Consider the following 20,121-nt stretch of genomic DNA (forward strand, 5'->3'; position numbering starts at 1 on the left):
CAAATACTCTGAAGCATAGCCAAGTGTTCAACTGTCTATTCACCACTTTGATCTAGCAAGTGTGTGTGCATCCAGGCATTGGCAGATTTCTGGCTATTCCTGCAGGAAATTCCCTCATAGAGTCATAAAACACCTCTAATATAAGAAGAGTCTCTGAGGGCCGTTCTGAACAAACCATCGAGCTCCGTTGGCTGATCCGGCCATAAATTCACCAACATCCTTTTAATCAAGCTCCAGATAACCTGTTGGCTTTACCCACAGCTGTGCCCCGTATCCTCACAACATATTGGATTCTCTCCACCTCACGTTAACAAAGAGCGGTCTCAAACTGCATGCGTGTTACCATATAGCAACAATGACAGAATGCACTTTTAAGAGCAGTTCAAACCCCATAAATGAGAGTTTTTACATTTTGCAAACACATCTACCAAAACCGTTTCTGTAATAACCCAACCAACTAGGCATCCACTAAACACGCAGAAGATATATTACCAGTGGAAAAATGGAGATCTGTATTAAATCCTTCATTTCATGGCCAGACATTTGTGCAAATACTAATCCACACAGTCGCAGGCAGAGGCCATCAATAATGCAAACTTTAATAAAGTCTCATTTAGAAAACACAAGCTGAAGCTCCAAATGAAGATCACTCATTGCAGCAACATCCTCAATCCAAAACACTGACATGAGAACTGCAAGCACTAGACTTTCTGTATAATGAGTGTGTCTGAGGATGATTATTCACAGAGATTTAGTCTGTCGTAAGTGTTAACAAGAGAGATAAGCAGCATTATTGCAGAACTACTTGCTTCACTTACATTTCAGCCAATTAGGTTGCTGAAACAGACAGACCGTGCACGTTGTTAAAGGGACAGTACACCAAAAAAATGTAAGTTCTCTTATCATTTACTCAACCTCATGCCATCTCAGATGTGCATGACTTTCTTTCTTCAGCTGAACACAAATGAAGATCTTAGAAGAATATCTCAGCTCTGTAGGTCCTTACAATGCAAGTGGATGGTGACCAGAACTCAGAAGGACCAAAAAACACAAAGACAGCTTAAAAGTAATCCATACGACTCCAGTGGTTTAATCCATGTCTTCTGAAGAAATATGATAGTTGTGGGTGAGAATCAGTTCAATATTTAAGTCCTATTTTACTAACAATTTTCACCTTTGACCAGCCCACCAAATGTGGAAGTGAAAGTCTACATTTGCAGTAAAAAAGGACTTGATCTGTTTCTCACCCACACCTACAGTGTCATATCACCTCCAGGATTTAACCAGTCATGTAGATTATTTTAATGCTGCCTTTATTTCCCATTTGGACCTTCTGAGTTCTGGTCACCATTCACTTGCATTGTATGGACCAACAGAGCTGAGATATTCTTCTAAAAGTCTTCATTTGTGTTCTGCTTAGCTCTTTCCCCGCCAGCGTTTTTAAAAAAAGTTGCCAGCCACCGCCAGGGTTTTTGACGATTTTCGCTAAACTTTAATGGCCCGCAGAATATTTTCTTCCATGAATATATGAAGATGCTATATATCAAAATAAAGATCTGAGCCTCTGCTTTTAGGCAAAAAAACGATTTTATTTTATCTTCATTTGTTCTTTTTTTATTGCGACTTGAACAGAGGTCGGTTTTGTCAAAAAACAACATTTCAGACAAAAAGCTGAGAAAAAGGCATGTTTATGTCTGATATTTTGAGCTTCTCAATACTCCACTTCTTCATGTTTGAGACGATCGCAGTCTGTTTCTTTGATCAAAGAGTTGCGTACTCTTTCAAAACATGCGGAGGGGTCTTCCTTACCGTATAACACCTAAAACACGGAAACCCGGAAAATTCCGTGTTTGGCGGGGAAAGAGTTAAAGGATGACTCCTCCCCCACGTGACACGTGACCTTACCAATGAGCTTACGTCATCCCTCTTATGGGCGCGCGTCACAGAGATGTACGGCAGCAAACATTTGTAGTTTAAGAAGTATATAAAAAAATGGTTTTGTTTCTAACAATAATCAATCATTTGGATTCAGAAGAACTTTGTCGACTGGAGCCGTGTGGATTATTTTGATGCACCCCAAATATGCATTTTGGCCCGTCCGAGTACATTCACTTCCATTGTTTAAAGGAGTCCTGAAATGAAATCCTAAAAATCTTAAACTCTGTTTTGATGAAGAAATACATCTTGGATGACCTGAGGGTCAGTAAATTATCAGCAAATAAAAAAATTTGGGTGAACTGTCCCTTTAAGAATGAAAGTCAAACACATCTGGGATGGCATGAGGGGGGAGTAAATCATGATAATTTTAAATTTTGGGAGAATTATGCCTTTACGGTGTGTGTTTGAGTCAGTATTCCATATAGACAAATGAGTATGTGTTTCTACTAGCTGTTGGGTAAGGGGGTGGGGCGTGACCTCTCCTCTGTAAGGGTCAGAGACTCTAGTGTCCCCTACTGAGTGAGGGACATTAGCGGGCAGTGGAGGAATTTGCTGTAATCCTCTTAGACCCTCTCAGAGCTCCGACCGGTGGGAAGTTTCAGAGAGGATGGACCGCTTTTGAAATGCATTTAATGTTGTTCGGATTTCATTCATCCATGTGAACAGGTCAGTCCACAGATCAGAGAATATTTAACGTAAAGGACGGATCGCTGTCCTGCTACTGATATTACCGTAGCGTGCCTGAAAGTCAGGTTTAGTTCACTTAGTTTTGCACAGTCAAACTTTTGTCTAGACCGGGACATTTTGCAGCTTATTCTGGTTAAAAACCATTTAAAGGGACAGTACACCTAAAAATGAAAATTCTCTCACTTACTCACTCTCATGCCATCCCAGATGTGTGTGACTTACTTTCTTCTACAGAACACAAATGAAGATTTTTAGAAGAATATCTCAGCTCTGTAGGTCCATACAATGGAAGTGAATGGTGACCAGAACTCAGAAGCTCCATAAATGACATAAAGGAGGCATAAAAGTAATCCATACCACTCTAGGGGTAAAGCCTTGTCTTCTGATGCGCTTTAACGAGTGAGGGTGAGGAACAGATCAATATTTAAGTCCTAGGACAATGTGTTGCTCTTGTCTGTAAGTCTCTACAAAATGTTTATTTTTGTAAAGCCCTCCAAAGAGACTATTTTCAAGAATATGGTCATGAAACTGGCTTGAATTGACATGCAACCAGATAGGGTTATGTTCTTTGTTTTTAATAGCAATAGTTGGTAATTGAAAAGGTGTAGGAGCTTCAGATGTATAAACAGACTGAAAAGTTAGGCTTTGAATGTTTAATATATCCATTTTGAACGGTCATTATTAATTACAAGCATTTATATGTAATAAAATGTGAAGTATTCATGTTTAAAAAGTGCAGTGGGCTTATTAGAAACAAATGTGGGTGTAAATTATACACATGTTCCTTAAAAGCCCACTCCAGACTTTTCAAGTATGCAATAAAAGTCCTTCAACGCTAAAAACACACGTAAAAAGTGGAAGTTTACCAAACGTCTTGCTTGCGTGATCAGGCCCGGGCACAAAGGCCTCACCTGGGATGTCATCTGTCTGACAACACTTGTCATTGGCTGGGGTCGGGAGCGCTTTGGACATGAGTTCCTCCATCTCCAAACCACTTCAAATGTGTTTCTCTGTGATGAAGACAACAACACAAATCACATGCACGTTTACACACTCACACAGATCCTATTAACAAAGCACACACACATCATGATAAATGCAGCATCAATGTCACTGATATACTGTCATTCAAATGTAACAGCAATTGACTCAATCATGGGGATCATGAGAGCTTCACCAAACTGCTTAAAATGTTACATAGATATGCCAAATGACATGCATTTCAGGAGTCAAGACATTATTACAGTGCAACAGATTTTCTCTAAAATGCATAAAGCTATATATCATTACTATTAAATGCAGTGTGGTCCTAAAGTCTGAAACCAAATTGGAAAATGTAATTCAAACTTGGAAATAAAGTTTTAGGATCTTGGAAAGTTAAAGACATTTTCTCAATTGGGCTCAGACTGTATTAGCGGGATCTCTTGTGCTCTCTGCTATTCTTTAGTGGAATTTGGTAGAAAAACAATGAAATATCAACTAAAAGCCCATTCAAAATTAAAAGAGACCACTGATCCACCAATATATCTGCCCCATACAGCAAAGACCTCACATGAACTCAATATAAAGTCCTTTAAGTCCCTTAAAGTCCTAAAGAACGGCACAACTCAACACCAGATGGAGTCAAATTTACAACACAAACTTGTAAAGTGCATGTAAAAGACGGTCTACAGTGCAGTTGGAAATGTGCATCTTTGATTAATAGCCACGTTTCTGGCCAATGTGATTTTGGATCTGGCTGGCAAGCTGTCAGATTTAATAGCGTATAGCATGTTTGATGTAGAGATCATAAACATAACAATTGTACAGATACACAGCTACTAAGAGGAAGTAAAATACATGCAATCGTATACATGTACATCTTGGGTGTGTGTGTGTGCATATATGCACACACACACACACACACACACACACACACGTAGTGTTTCCATGTTTTATGGGGACTTTCCATAGACATAATGGTTTTTATACTGTACAAACTTTATATTCTATCCCCTAAACCTAACCCTACCCCTAAACCTAACCCTCACAGAAAACTTTCTGCATTTTTACATTTTCAAAAAACATAATTTAGTATGATTTATAAGCTGTTTTCCTCATGGGGACCGACAAAATGTCCCCACAAGGTCAAACATTTCGGGTTTTACTATCCTTATGGGGACATTTGGTCCCCACAAAGTGATAAATACATGCTCTCATACACACACACACACACACACACACACACACACACACACACACACACACACACACACACACACACACACACACACACACACATATATAAAATTGCATGTTTAGTTTTTTTACTTCCTCTTAGTAACTGTGAACATAATGTAACTTGTTTACAAAACAACTACCCTACAATAATGATGCAACATGCAAATAATAAACATGCACATTTCCAAAAATACATACACAGGCGACCAAAAGTTTTGAATAATGTACAGTTTTTGCTCTTATGGAAAGAAATTGGTACTTTTATTCCCCAAAGTGGCATTCAACTGATCACAATGTATAGTCAGGACATTAATAACGTGACAAATTATATTAAACAATCCTCCATGTGCAGCAATGACAGATTTACAGATCCTTGTTATTCTAGCGGTCAGTTTGTCCAGATACTCAGGTGACCTTTCACCCCACACTTCCTGTAACACTTGCCATAGATGTGGCTGTCTTGTCGGGCACTTCTCACGCACCTTACAGTCTAGCTGAAAAGCTCAATGGGGTTAAGATCCGTAACACTCTTTTCCAATTATCTGTTGTCCAATGTCTGTGTTTCTTTGCCCACTCTAAACTTTTATTTGTGTTTTTCTGTTTCAAAAGTGGCTTTTTCTTTGCAGTTCTTCCCATAAGACCTCCTGAGTCTTCTCTTTACTGTTGTACATGAAACTGGTGTTTAGCAGGTAGAATTCAATGAAGCTGTCAGCGGAGGACATTTCTCAAACTAGAGACTCTGATGTACTTATCCTCTAGTTTAGTTGCACATCTGGTCTTCCACATCTCTTTCTGTCCTTGTTAGAGACAGTTGTCCTTAATCTTTGAAGACTGTAGTTACACCTTTGTATGAAATCTTGGGTAATTTCAAGCATTGTATCGCCTTCATTCCTTAAAACAATGATTGACTGATGAGTTTCTAGAGAAAGTTGTTTCTTTTTTTTTGCCATTTATGACCTTATATTGACCTTAAGACATGCCAGTCTATTGCATACTGTGCAACTCAAAAACAAACACAAACACAATGTTCAGCTTCATTTAATGAACCAAATATCTTTCAGCTGTGTTTGATATAATGGCAAGTGATTTTCTAGTATCAAATGATCAGTTTAGCATGATTACTCAAGGATGAGGTGTTGGAGTGATGCTGCTGTCTAGATTTGATCAAAAATGACTTTTTTTCAAACAGTAATGATGCTGTTTTATACATCAGTAATGTCCTGACTATACATTGTGATCAGTTGGTGAATTAAAGTACCAATTTCCTCCCGAAAACAGCAAAATTTGTACATTATTCCAAACTTTTGGATGCCAACGTATGTTAGAGGTTCTTAAATATTTCAATTAGAAGCCAAAATATGCATGTCAATAAATAAAATAGGAAAGAGGAACACAATCTTGGGATACAGAGCTAGCAATTAGCCACAAATACTAGTTTTATATTTTACACTTTGTGTTACACAAGATTTACACAAGATTTGGCATGTGCATACTTCTTCATAGATGCAATTGCATACCATTTCACATCTACACTATCTCTCTCCAAATTATATCTCTAAATCAGGCGTTAACTGAACAAATCCCAACAAACAATAAAATGCCAGTAAAAACTATATATATATATATATATATATATATATATATACATTTTGCTTCCCAATCTACTTTAAAACTAAAGCGCACATTAAGGAGCATGCACGTTTACATATTTTGAATTAACGCTATCATCGCTGGCGTCAAATGGAATAGTATTACGTCACGCGAAGCGTAAGCTGTGCGTCATGATTGCGTCACATCCGCACATGCATTTCATTCAGATCAGCAAAACTTTATAAAACACATTTTACAAGGACTTTGACACGCATGTGAGCACAAGCCAAATCAATACATTGTTCTTCATATATCCTATACAAATGTCATCACTTTAATCTGTAAATAGTATTCGCGTGTGTGCGCAATGGAAAGAACGCATGAACGAGAGACTTTAGAAAGACTTTATCCTGCTTGGAAAATCTCCACAAGGAGCGCAAAGCTGATGTCATACATGCATTAACTAATAATCTATATATAGCCCAATGACAGCCACTAAAATGCATTTTAAACCACTAAAGGTCACTTAGCAAACTAAATCAAATGACAAAACTGCACAAGTGTTGCAACATGGCGTAAAAGCGCACTGATCCACTTAACAACATACAAATGAGTTTATCACACGTGCAAAATAACATTTTCAATCAATAAACACGTAAACATGCAGATTCAAACTCAAAAACACATATGCGCGAGTTCTAAACTGCTGCGCTTTGGCCCTCGTTGCGCACAACACTGGAGAGCCTTCCGCCTTTGCGCGGTCTCTCCTGACGCACAAATGATAGAAATGACAACAAAACCACACGTAATGTTACAAGATACCGCTAAAGGAATCTTATAAACAATATGAAGCCAGTAAAACGGCACTTTGAGTCGAAACCGAGCCGACTCACGATCCGAACGCACAACAACAGCCATGACGCCATTTTCTGCAAAACAACCGCGTTCGTGGAGGTAACGCGACGCTTTTACGCATGTAAAACCCAAGGAGAACGGGTCATTAAAGGTAGTCGGACTTAAATGAAGGCTCTTCTTACCGATAAAGTGCTGAGATTCCGGGTAGAGACTGCGAGTTTTGGAGTCTATGAGCTCTCGGATCGTGTTACGCCTCCGAGCGCGTCAATGTGTCTCTCTCCACCAGCAGCAGCACATGCACATGCACATGCCCTGTTGTGCAGAGACTGGAGATTTATCAGGGTGGTGTGTGACCTAGCGGTTAATGAGCTGGACAAAGTTGCAGGTTCGAACCCTATAAGCGCTGATTCATGAACTGTAACCATTGCGTGATTGATCAAGGCGTTTATGTTGGGCAAGGGGCAATAAGTGCACTGTATATCACTTTTGGGTAGAGTCATACGTTTATTATAACTATTATAGCCATGATGGCTATTTTAAATAGGCTATCAAATTAAATGCCAGTGCAAAAGTTTTAAATTCTTATTTTTAGCAATTAAAATGTTACATGATGTTTTTAGAAGTACTATTATTTACATTATATAGACTACGAGTAAGCTAAAGTATAATGTATGTGTGTGTATGTATGTGTATATATATATAAAATTCCAGTCAATTAACTCCAAAATTAATTTATGTGTGCACGTGCGTCTCTTGTTTATGAGCTCGTGCTCGACATCAACAGCCAGCACGCAAACCTGTTCAATCATTGCAGACATCTGGACAAAAAACTATTTAAATACATTAGCATCACATTCTACATAATCTGTGATGTCATTTTAATTTACAAAATTGCATCATTACATTACACTATCATTGTTTCGCAAATACCGGTTTGAATTCGATTTTTGAAAGTTACAATAATTGTGAGTAAATCATTTTTTAAGCTATTATTGAAGTATGCAATGCATATAGTATCTACAGCTGAAGTCAGAAGTTTACATACACTTAGGTTGAAGTTATTAAAACACATTTTTTAACCACTCCACAGATTTAATATTAGCAAACTATAGTTTTGGGAAGTTGTTTAGGACATCTACTTTGTGCATGACACGAGTAATTTTTCCAACACTTGTTTACATACTGATATTTTCACTTTTAATTGACTATATCACAATGCCAGTGGGTCAGAAGTTCACATACACTAAGTTACCTGTGCCTTTAAGCAGCTTGGAAAATTCCAGAAAATGTCAAGCCTTTAGGCAATTAGCTTCTGATAGGAGGTGTACTGAATTGGAGGTGTACATGTGGATGTATTTTAAGGCCTACCTTGCTTGACATCATTGGAAAATACAAAGAAATCAGCCAAGACCTCAGAAACAATTGTGGACCTCCACAAGTCTGGTTCATCCTTGGGAGGAATTTCCAAATGCCTGAAGGTACCACGTTCATCTGTACAAACAATAGTACGCACGTATAAACACCATGGGACCACGCAGCCATCATACCGCTCAGGAAGGAGACCCATTCTGTCTCCTAAAGATGAACCTAGTTTGATGTGAAAAGTGCAAATCAATCCCAGAACAACAGCAAATGATCTTGTGACGATGCTAGAAGAAACAGGTAGACGAGTATCTATATCCACAGTAAAACAAGTCCTATATCGACATGACCTGGAAGGCTGCTCAGCAAGGAAGAAGCCACTGCTCCGAAACCACCATTAAAACCCAGACTACAGTTTGCAAGTGCACATGGGCGTTTTGGAGAAATGTCCTCTGGTCTGATGAAACAAAAATGTAACATTTTGGCCATAATGAGGCCTACAAACCTGACTCAGTTATACCAGTTCTGTCTGGAGGAATGGACCAAAATTCCAGCAACCTATTGTGAGAAGCTTGTGGAAGGATACCCAAAATGTCTGACCTAAGTTAAGCAGTGTAAAGGCAATGCTACCAAATACTAAAGTGTATGTAAACTTCTGACTTCAACTGTCTCTCTTTATCTAGCAGGTTCCACTGCATCAGCGCATAACACATACAGGATCTTATTGAGCCCAAGTAATTCTAACCTCAGAATCAACAGGTGAAGGGGTCTTAAAAGAAGACAACCATTCCCTTTATTCACAAGAGAGCGGCTTGAGTTTACCCTCTTTTGTATGAAGCATTATAAATAAACTCTTGGTGTACAGACACGCCAATGCAAATCAAGAATGCAAGAAAGCAGGAAAGAAAAATGTATTTCTGTAACCACTGAAATGCAAAATATCAAACCTGAAAATAACATCCATATATCATTGTTGAGAACACAGGGCAAACAAGTCACAAAGTTTATAAAGGACATGGATCGTCTTAGGAATGAGATCATGGTCTAATTAATACCTCTTATGTGCGATTTAGATTGTTTAGGTATTGTTTAGTCCAGGTATAAAAATAAGGCCTTCAAAATCTTTGTAATTCATATGGCTGGGTCACATTTAAGCACTCAAGGTGTACCTTATAATACATCTATAAACAAATGGATAAAACAGGAGCTTCTTTTCCAGAGGAATACACTTATATGCAGTCATGAACTACAGTAACCGGGCTGCTTATGAAGTGTAATTACAAATAATCATTATCATAAACATTCGCTAATAATGGCATAGTAGTACTAAGCACACTTATGCAACAAAACATGTTCTTATCAGAAGTAATGAACTAAGCAGTGACTGAATGAAGAACAATTTAGGAGAATCAATTCATATTGCTTCAGGAAAGAACATATGTGTGGTATGTTGCATGTGGGCCAAGGTGAGTTCAATGTGTCTCATCAAAATATAGCTGACTATAAAATCATTACATTTGAAAGAGATCATTCAAATTTGAATGCCACTTCAATTCCTTATAATGGTAGTAAGTAAGTCCATTGAACCAAAAGGTATGAAAACAACAGGACAGAGTTCAAACAAAACAAATAAAAAATAACAAAAATAATAAATTAAACAAAATAATAATAATAAAAGAGAACAAATCCAGGCAAAACAAAACAAATTACAAAAATAATAAATTAAACAAAATTATAATAATAAAAAAACAGAACAAATCAAAGCAAAACAAAACAAATAAAATATAACAAAAATAATACATTAAACAAAATAATAATAATAATAAAAAACAAATAAATTAAAGCAAAACAAATAAAAAAAATAACAAAAATAATAAATTAAAATAATAATAATAAAAAAATAAATTAAAAATAATAAATTAAACAAAATAATAATAATAATAATAATAATAATAATAATAATAATAAAAAAACAGAACAAATCCAGGAAAACAAAACAAAATTACAAATATAATAAATTAAACAAAATAATAATAATAATAATAAAAAACAAATAAATTAAAGCAAAACAAATAAAAAAATAACAAAAATAATAAATTAAAATAATAATAATAAAAAACTAAATTAAAAACAAAATAAATTAAACAAAATAATAATAATAATAATAATAATTAATAAAAAAACAGAACAAATCCAGGAAAAACAAAACAAAATTACAAATATAATAAATTAAACAAAATAATAATAATAAAAAAACAGAACTAATCAAAGCAAAACAAATAAAAAATAACAAAAATAATAAATTAAACAAAATAAAAATAATAAAAAAACAGAACAAATCAAAGCAAAACAAAACTATAATAACATACATAAAACTAAATTAATAAAAGAAAACAAATAAAATAAAACACAACAAATAAATTACAAATCAATTATAATCAAACACAAATAAAAAAATTAATGAATAAATAAAACAAAAACAATAAATGTAAAAATAAAAAAACTATTAAAATAAAAACAAATTAAATATAATAAACATTTATAAACATAAAACAAATTAAAGTAAAAATAAATAAATAATAAACTGAACAATATAAAAAACTATTAAAATAAAACGGAAATTAATAAAACAAAATCAAATGGAACAAATCAAAACAAAAAACAAAACCCAAATAAAGAAAGCAAAATATAGACAAACAAACAAAACCATATAAAACACAATGAAATGGTACTGCTATGCCATAATGAATGACAGAAACAGTTTGAAGTAGCACATTCGTTCATTTCTAAACCATTTCTAAGCTGTGGGACGTGTTTAAAAGCATCTGGTAGAAAACGTCAAAGCTGTTATAGACTCATTCTGGCAAACGTCCCGTTGAACTGTAGTACACCGAGATTAGTGGCACTATTAAACCAAAACAAAGACTCTTAACTTCAATGTGACCCCAAGGGTTTCCTCAATATTCACATTATTTCTTTTAAACACAGTTTCAGTACTTTTATACCGATGCAGTCCTTCACTCTTTTCTCAAAAATAGATATTCTTCCAAAAATAATTCTATTGAACAGAGCTCGTGTCTCTAATGGTTGGATACGACGATACAAAACATCCAATTGTCCTTTTAATACAGGCATTTTTTCTTTCCTTACAGATGATAAAGGTGTGGCGTAGAGGTAACTTCACAGCTCTTTGACCTCTGACCTCAAGCACGAGGTGCTGTACTACATACACAAAACATTGCAGAGACAACTCCACATGGAAGCACTTCACCCATGACCGGTGGCTTGGAAGGGATCCGGGGTTGGTTTCTAGCTGGCAGTCGACCTATAGAGAGTTTTGCATTGGCAGCAAGGCAACACGGTAATAATCAGTCGGTCACAGCAAACAAACGCTTGGTTTTTGAGATCACGGAGTGTGATGTCTTTGCACTAGGTGACATCAGCTGAAAAAAAGCCGAAAAGTTGTTTCAAAGGCGGATCAAGTTACGACAAATGTTATTTGCATTGGAATAAAATGCACGTATGAATTGTGCACCATAAAACCAGGAACCAGTATATTAAGAATGAATGGCAAAGGCGGGTTATGACATCACACCCAGCTGACCAATAGCAAACATTTATATTCAGGTGCACGCATGACCCTAACGAAACAAAATTGGCAACCTCCAGGCTACAGACCTGTGCTGATCGCCAACATGGCTCACTGCAACTGTACCATTCCTGTAGAAATGTCCCGGTAGAGTATAAAATAAACAAATATAAGGTATGCAAGGCCCTTTCATAACAAACCATCTGTATGAATATGCATGTGACTTAAGGAAGATCATTTGACCTCAAAGATGCTAACAATAAATAAAATAAAAAACATTTAGATTAAGATATGTACACATTTCCAACAATAGGGTCTCTATAATACTTTAAACATTTAAAACGCATAGAAATATACTTCTGCTCAACATGTGACCCGCTATTTAGGCCAGTTAGAAAATTAATACCATAAATTAATATGCTAAATTAATCCACCGGTTAAGTTGCTTTACAATTGGGGTGCGAGTCCTTTATATTCCTCGTAAAACGAAACACTCAAAAACCTGAATTCATCCGATACAAAAAAATACAGCTTGCCAAAAAAGCGCCTTGAAAATATTCCCTTGGTTGAAACTTGATTTACCTCCTCAGGTATGAAATTAAGTGCACTTTAGAGAGACACAGTCGAGTCTGAAGACTTTTCCTCCTTATTGTCGCTCACGAACGATTCCCCGTTTAAATGCGTAGAAAAATAACACTCCATACGTGCGTCGCTGGATGTCTGAGACGTGTTTGTTGTGAACGAGACACAATCTGAATGTGCGTGACACTGCAGTTGCTATTGACAGGATGGGCCTTGATTGAGAGGAATTATTATTTTTATACTTGTAGATGTGCAGTTTATTCCTAAAGGGGTGTGGTCTAAAGAAATAACATGATGTAACTGAAGTGTAGTGTGCCGGGCTCGGCGTCTCCGGTGTCCTACAGCCTGAAATGAACCACATGATTTGCAAAAGACGTCCCACAGCATCAGTGAAGTACGTTGGGCTAAAATAAACACAAATAAGGTTAGTGGTTATCATGACTGTGTCTGCAAGATTTAATGAAACGGATCGAAACAGTAAGTTAAGGAAGTAATAGTTCGAGAAATTGATTTTTAGCAATAACGGAAACAACTTATATTCAATTGCTGCACTTTTGGAGGAAAAACTTAACCTTAGAGGTTACCAAAGTGCTTTACATTGGGTCACAATCACCCAATCACACACACACACACACACACACACACACACACACACACACACGCACACACACACACACACACACACACTCATACACCAATGGCGGAAGAGCTGGCATGTAAGGTGCTAGCCTGCCATTGGGAGCAACTTGGGGTTCACTGTCAAGGACACTTTGGCATGTGGAGTCATGTGGGCCGGGAATCGAACCAACAACCCTGTGATTAGCAGCCGACCCGCTCTACCACCTGAGCCACGGCCGCCCCACACTGCTATAATGCTTGGATAAGTTCTCATGTTGTTGAAGCTTATATTGCTTCTCATGCTTGTATGACCCGAACAATACTCGTGTGATAACCGACTGCGATGTATCTACATTGTCCGGTGAAGTTACTGTAACATTTGTACTTACTATTTTAGAACATTGCTGTTGTTTCCAGTTACCCTAAGAGTGTGTGTGCCGCTGTTTTACCATTTGTTTTGCCCCAGTCGAAGAAATGCACAAGCTATCGCTACAGTCCTTCTAGCACAGTGGTTCTCAACCTTTTTTGCATGAACGCCCCTTTACTTAATTCCCTTACCCCAAATTGTAGCCTGTTTTTTTAAGCAGGAATGACGCATTTCTATTTCATCTTTAAAAATAAAAAGTGTTTGCAATTTTTAGAACATGGTACATTATACAGTGCTGTGAAAAAATATTTGCCCCCATCCTGATTTCTTCTGTTTTTGTGTACATCTCATACTAAATTGTTTCCAAAAATTCAAACAAAATGCGTTTGGGAAGGGTTGCGAAGCCATTTCAAAGACATTATCTCCAAATACAGAAAACTTGGCACAGCAGTGAACCTTCCCAGAAGTGGCCGACCTTCCAAAATTCCCCCAAGAGCACAGCGACGACTCATCCAGGAAGTCACAAAAAGCCAAGGACAACATCCAAGGAACTGCAGGCCTCTCTCTCATCAATAAAGGTCACCGTTCATGACTCCACTATCAGAAAGACACTGGGCAAAAATGCCATCCATGGAAGAGTGACGAGGTGAAAACCATTGCCAGCCCAAGAAGAACATTAAAGCTCGTCTGAAATTTGCCAAAACACACCTTGATGATCCTCAAAACATTTGGGAGAAAGTTCTGTGGACTGAAGAGTTGAAAGTGGAACTGTTTGGAAGACGGGGTCTCGGTACATCTGGTGTAAATAAAACACAGAATTACACCAAAAGAGCATCATATCTACAGTCAGACATGATGGTGGTAGTGTGATGGTGTGAGGATGCTTTGCTGCTTCAGGGTGACTTGCAATAATTGAGGAAAACATGAATTCTGCTCTCTACCAGAACATCCTAAAGGAGAACGTCCCGTCATCAGTCCCTGAGTTGAAGCTCAAGCACAACTGGATTATGCAGAAAGACAATGATCCACAGGAGCAAGTCCACCTCTGAATGGCTCAAAAGAAGCTAAATTTAAGTTTCGGAGTGGCCTAGTCAAAGTCCTGACTTGAACCTGATTGAGATGTTGTGGCAGGACCTTAAACGGGCAGTTCATGCTCGAAAATCCTCCAATGTGGCTAAACTAAATCAGTTCTGCAAAGATATATCTCGTTTAATCAATTTATTATTATAAATGCACAAAAATAGAAGAAATCAGGAATGGGACAAATACGTTTTTACAGCACTGCAATATAAAATAATAGAGTCTTCCATTGAACTCATATCAGATATATCACTGGTAACTGGTGGCGGTTTGTAATCAAGGTAAAAGCTCTTTGAGTGCAGTATCAGAAAAGTGCTAGAAGTCTAACATTTGTTCATTCATTAAAAATATGTAAATACGAGTGTTTTATAACTTCAACAAAGCAAGAAATATTTCGGTTTTAAATGTTTACTCGAATAACATAATATCAACATGAAAACAGCACGTTATGACTCCGGCTCTGAACATCTCCAGTCATGATCACACACACAGGTGATGTCCAGGTAACCTGAAATCATGAGATTCATCCGCCAGAAGAGCAGGGCCGAAACACGACTGACGTAAAGTGTTCTTCCACAAACTGCTTGCAATTTTACGTTTCAACCACAGGTGTCGCTAGAGAGCACACAGTTCTATGGAGCAGCTTTAAGCTGTGAAGTATTTATAAATCATAGTAGTTCTCTCTTGTATCTTTTGTTGTATTGTTTTACTATGTTTACCAAATAGAAAATAATGGGAATAGTTAAAACGTTTGGAAATGTTACGGAAAGAGAATTGGGAGGTAAAATGTGTTTAATGTCCTTAAAATAATGCAAAAATGCTGAATTTTCCTAAATGCAGGCTTAAATTTCATCATGCACAATAGAACTATATTTAAATCACTGTAGATTTAATATATACAAATAATGTACTTTGATTTGAGGTTAAATATGACCAGGATATACAGGTTTCGTGAGAATCACCCAGCTATAGGAATTGTTAGCTCACATTTCCAACTAAACACTTTCAGTCAAAAGTTTGAACATGCGTAAATGCTTCATTAACCCTGTAGATAAGTTTAAATTGTGTCTGCATTTGAATTTCTTTACAAAACAACTGGATGAGTTGGAGTTTACCTGTCTAGAGAGGGCGCCGTGGGGTGTTTCCGCGACCGACGACAACAGACTGCTGCTGCTTTTCCTGAATATTGCGTCCAGTGCTGTTGCTTTGGTGGTTTTACTGGGTTTCTCGCTGCCCGCACTTGATCCAAAACTCTTGCGTTTCCTCCCACCAGATGAGCCGTATGGCAGAGGACTCGGTGACGAGACGGCCCCGTGATCCCCGGTGAGCGCCTGAGTGAGAGACAGCTCCACACCTCCGTACCTGTCCTGCTCCCTCGGGCCTTGTCCGCCAGGCCGCGGCTTCGCCCGCACGCTAATGGCTGCGGTTCCGTTACTGATGTGCGCTGCACCCAGTGGCAGATGGTAGCTGTTCCCACTGTTCCCGCTGTTCTTCCGGTAAGCCGCAGACTCAGAATTCCGTTTTTTGGGTCCCGGTCCTTCCCCTGAGGCTTTGAGTGGCTTGGCCGGTTTCGTCAGCTGCAGTTTAGGCCCTGGCTTGGGGTCCCTGAAGACCCCAGAGCCGTTGTGCAGTAAAGATGAGGAGTAGGGGAGCATGGACACCCTGTCAAGAGGAGCCATGAGCCTGTGGCTGGGGAAAAAGGGTGAGTTGAGCTGAGACACCTCAGATGGGAAGGGGGAAGCAGCAGTCATGCTCTCCACCGCCAGGGGGACTTTCCTGTGACAAACAGGATGTGACATCATCAGTCTGTGGTAGGAAGCTATGTGGTGTGTCGCTGACCTAAATAATACAACACTGCACAAATTGTACTGACAAAAATATGTCAACGTCACACAAAACAAAGGGGGAAAATGCCTATTTATAAGACCACTAATGTTTTATTACATTAATTCATTAAATTGTTATTCTAAATTACTCTATTACTAAAATACTGATAAATTGGATTTACATTTCAGCAATGCAAATTTTTCACATTATTAATAATGATTTACAGCAGAGGTTCTCAATGGGGTGCGGTACTGCCCCCTAGGGGGCGTTAAAACAATGCAAGGGGCTTCTGAGAGCAAATTAGTAGAGAGCGGGGCGTTAGGTTACAAATGGGGGGCGTTCAATCGATCGTCAAGTTCCTCTTAGTCCTATCTAGTCTTGGAAGATACCAGTTCTCCATTATACGGGTTGCTACGCATTTGTACCGCGGTTCATCTGATTCTGAAGTATAAATAGAGAGTCGGAGTCACAACATCTGCTAATGCACCTGTATGACTCTGTAGTTGGATACGGATCAATGGACAGAGCAGAGCAGGGGCGATTTTACTCGAAGAGTCATTCCTAAATGTGTCAATCCTATAGCTTAAAAAAACAGGCTACAATATATTTTTTGAGTGTAAGAAAATATAACTGGCTTTGCTTGTCTTGAGGAGTTCCAACTCGGTCATTTAATTACTGATGTAATAATGTAATGAAGTTGGGGGGCGTTCATCTAAAAATGGTTGAGAGGTTCATGACATTATTGATTATAAAAATGTATTAAAACAGTGATAAGATTTGCATTACAGTAATGAGAATTGTTTTCATTAAGTGTATTAAAATAATGATAGATGAGATTTTTTTTCATAAAATAATTAATAATTATGAAAATGTAGCAAAATAATGATTAATAAGATTTATATTCCATCAATGACAATATTTTTCCTTGTATTATTTTTAATAATTATAAATAAAATATTATTAATAAAAATGTATTAAAGCAATGATAAGGTCTGCATTACAGGAGTGATTTTTTTTAATTTAATTATTATTTAATAATAATAATAATAATAATAATAATAATGTTTTTAAAAATAAATAAGATTTGCATTACAGTAATGAGAATTGTTTTCATTAAATTATTATTAATAAAAAATTATAAATCATATTTTTGCATTAAATTATTTTAAATAATAAAAATATATCAAATTAATGATAAAATTTACACTTCAGCAATGAGAATATTTTAGTGTATTATTGTTAATAAAATGCATTAAAATAATGAAAAGTAATATTTACATTAATAAGATTTTTTCATAAAATTATTATTGATAATTAAAATGTACTAAAGGTAAGATTTGCATTACAGTAATGAGATTCTTCCCATTACATTATTATTATTATTAATAAAACTGTATTAAAATAATGATAACTAACATTTGCTTTACAGTAATGAGAATTTGCATGTCACCATGCAAAGAAATCCCAAAACAGGCTTCTCTGAACCACATATCCACAACATATGAAGCAGATGTTTAGCTAACAGACAGACAGACAGACAGACATGTAAACTAAGTAAGTGAGATGTTCACCTCCACATCAGAGAGTTGACGTGTTTTTCCACCATGCAGTGAAGCGCCAGCCGTACACGGTCCCACCGTCTGTCGAACAAATAGTGACCCCTCCCCATCATACGACTGCTGAACGCACAACACTAACACACACGAGGAGAGAATGTTTTTCCGATTGAGGAGGCATGGACAAAATATCTAAGATTATAGCATACTTTGTTATATAATGTCATGACAAATACTTTCTGGGGCTCAAATGATACTCAAAGTTACATCAATATGATGTTTCTGGTTTTTACTTTAAATACTTTGTGTTTTTTTCAGGGGATGTAGTTGTGCATGTCAGTATGAGATTAGTGTCTTGTTCAGCTCACACTCATGGGTCGAGGGTGATGAGTCGAGTAATGCCACGACGGCTTCTCTGACTCCTCGGAGAGATCTGTCTCTCCCTCGTCGCTGGACAGATGGGTATCTCCGCTGCATCTCTGCCAGCTGGATGCGGTTTCAGGAGGAAGAGGAGGTACAGGTGTCGAGCTGAGAACCACAGGACCGATACCAGACACTCTGCAGAGATAAAGATAAGATGGAAGATATTTTCCACACTGTTTTTCACTAAATAAACACAAGTTAGACTGCTTATTCTTATGCAATCAGCAGCACAAACCTGTGTATGTGAGAATTGGCCAGCCGCAATTTCAGAGTGGGTGTGGTCTTGCCATTTGGACAGCTTGCGGATAGGCTGAGTGCTGTCTCATGTGACTGTGTCAGATGCACTGATTGGCTGCCGGCTTGAACTTCCTTCTTTTGCCCAACCTCCTTCTCCTTCGCACACCCCTTGTGCTCAGCAAGAAGAATGTCAAAATGTTTTCTCCGTCCTGGAACGGCTCGGCGATTGGTCAGCGAGTGAGTCTACAACATGTAGGAACGCATTAAATACAGTTTGATGTAGTGCCATATGATCATTTTGATCAAACACATTCAACTCTATTTTATGTATCATTATTAAGTAGAAAGTGTCTACACAGAAAGCATGCACACTTATTATTGCTTATAAAGATGACATACGTCACTATATGTGAGATATGTTTAAGTTTTACTGCAGGAAATGAACAGTACCAACCTTACAGGTTAAAGAACGAGTGCAAGGCCTCTTTGTTTCTTGGTCCAAAACTCCACAGTGTTTGTTAGGATCAAAGACCCTCCCTGTACGACAAAGCAAAACAAAACAAAACCGAAAGAAAAAAAACCCCGCATAAAACAACAACAACAAAACATACGGAAACATGAATACCTTAAACATGTTTTTCTAAAATCCCTAAACAAAAGACTAAAATTATTAGTTTTGGATCATTATTAGTTTTATTAATCTTTCCATCCATCCCATCCATCCATCCATCCCATCCCTCCAATCCATCCCTCCCATCCACTCCCATCCATCCATCCATCCCATCAATCCATCCATCCATCCCATCAATCCATCCATCCATCCCATCCCATCATCCATCCATCCATCCCTCCAATCCATCCATCCCATCCCATCATCCATCCATCCCATCCATCCATCCATCCATCCAATCCCATCCAATCCATCCATCCCATCCCTCCAATCCATCCCTCCCATCCATCCCATCTATCCATCAATCCATCCATCCCATCCCTCCAATCCATCCATCCATACCATCAATCCATCCCATCCCTCCAATCCATCCATCCCATCCCTCCCATCATCCGTCAATCCATCCATCCCATCCCTCCAATCCATCCATCCCTCAATCTATCCATCCATCCATCCATCCATCCATCCCATCCCTCCATCCCATCCCATCCCATCCAATCCATCCAATCCATCCATCCCA

General features: G+C 37.6%; 1 protein-coding gene across 5 annotated transcripts in view; it reads right to left on the reverse strand.

The window, feature by feature from the left end:
- LOC127639110 (ataxin-7-like protein 1) overlaps nucleotides 1-20,121 on the reverse strand; it is a 32,065-nt gene that overhangs the window by 2,640 nt on the left and 9,304 nt on the right. For 2 of the 5 annotated variants that reach the window (XM_052120960.1, XM_052120959.1), the window contains exons 7-12: nucleotides 19,386-19,468; nucleotides 18,930-19,174; nucleotides 18,640-18,829; nucleotides 18,287-18,408; nucleotides 16,004-16,664; nucleotides 3,492-3,635 (exon numbers count right to left, since the gene is read on the reverse strand). In XM_052120960.1, the coding sequence (XP_051976920.1) occupies nucleotides 3,492-3,635; nucleotides 16,004-16,664; nucleotides 18,287-18,408; nucleotides 18,640-18,829; nucleotides 18,930-19,174; nucleotides 19,386-19,468 (1,445 nt within the window). Of the gene's footprint in view, nucleotides 1-3,491; nucleotides 3,636-11,205; nucleotides 13,228-16,003; nucleotides 16,665-18,286; nucleotides 18,409-18,639; nucleotides 18,830-18,929; nucleotides 19,175-19,385; nucleotides 19,469-20,121 lie in introns of those variants that run through there. The other 3 variants (XM_052120964.1, XM_052120961.1, XM_052120962.1) reach the window with 3 other exon arrangements.

The sequence above is a fragment of the Xyrauchen texanus genome, chromosome 47 (assembly GCF_025860055.1).
Source record: "Xyrauchen texanus isolate HMW12.3.18 chromosome 47, RBS_HiC_50CHRs, whole genome shotgun sequence".
NCBI lineage: Eukaryota > Metazoa > Chordata > Actinopteri > Cypriniformes > Catostomidae > Xyrauchen > Xyrauchen texanus.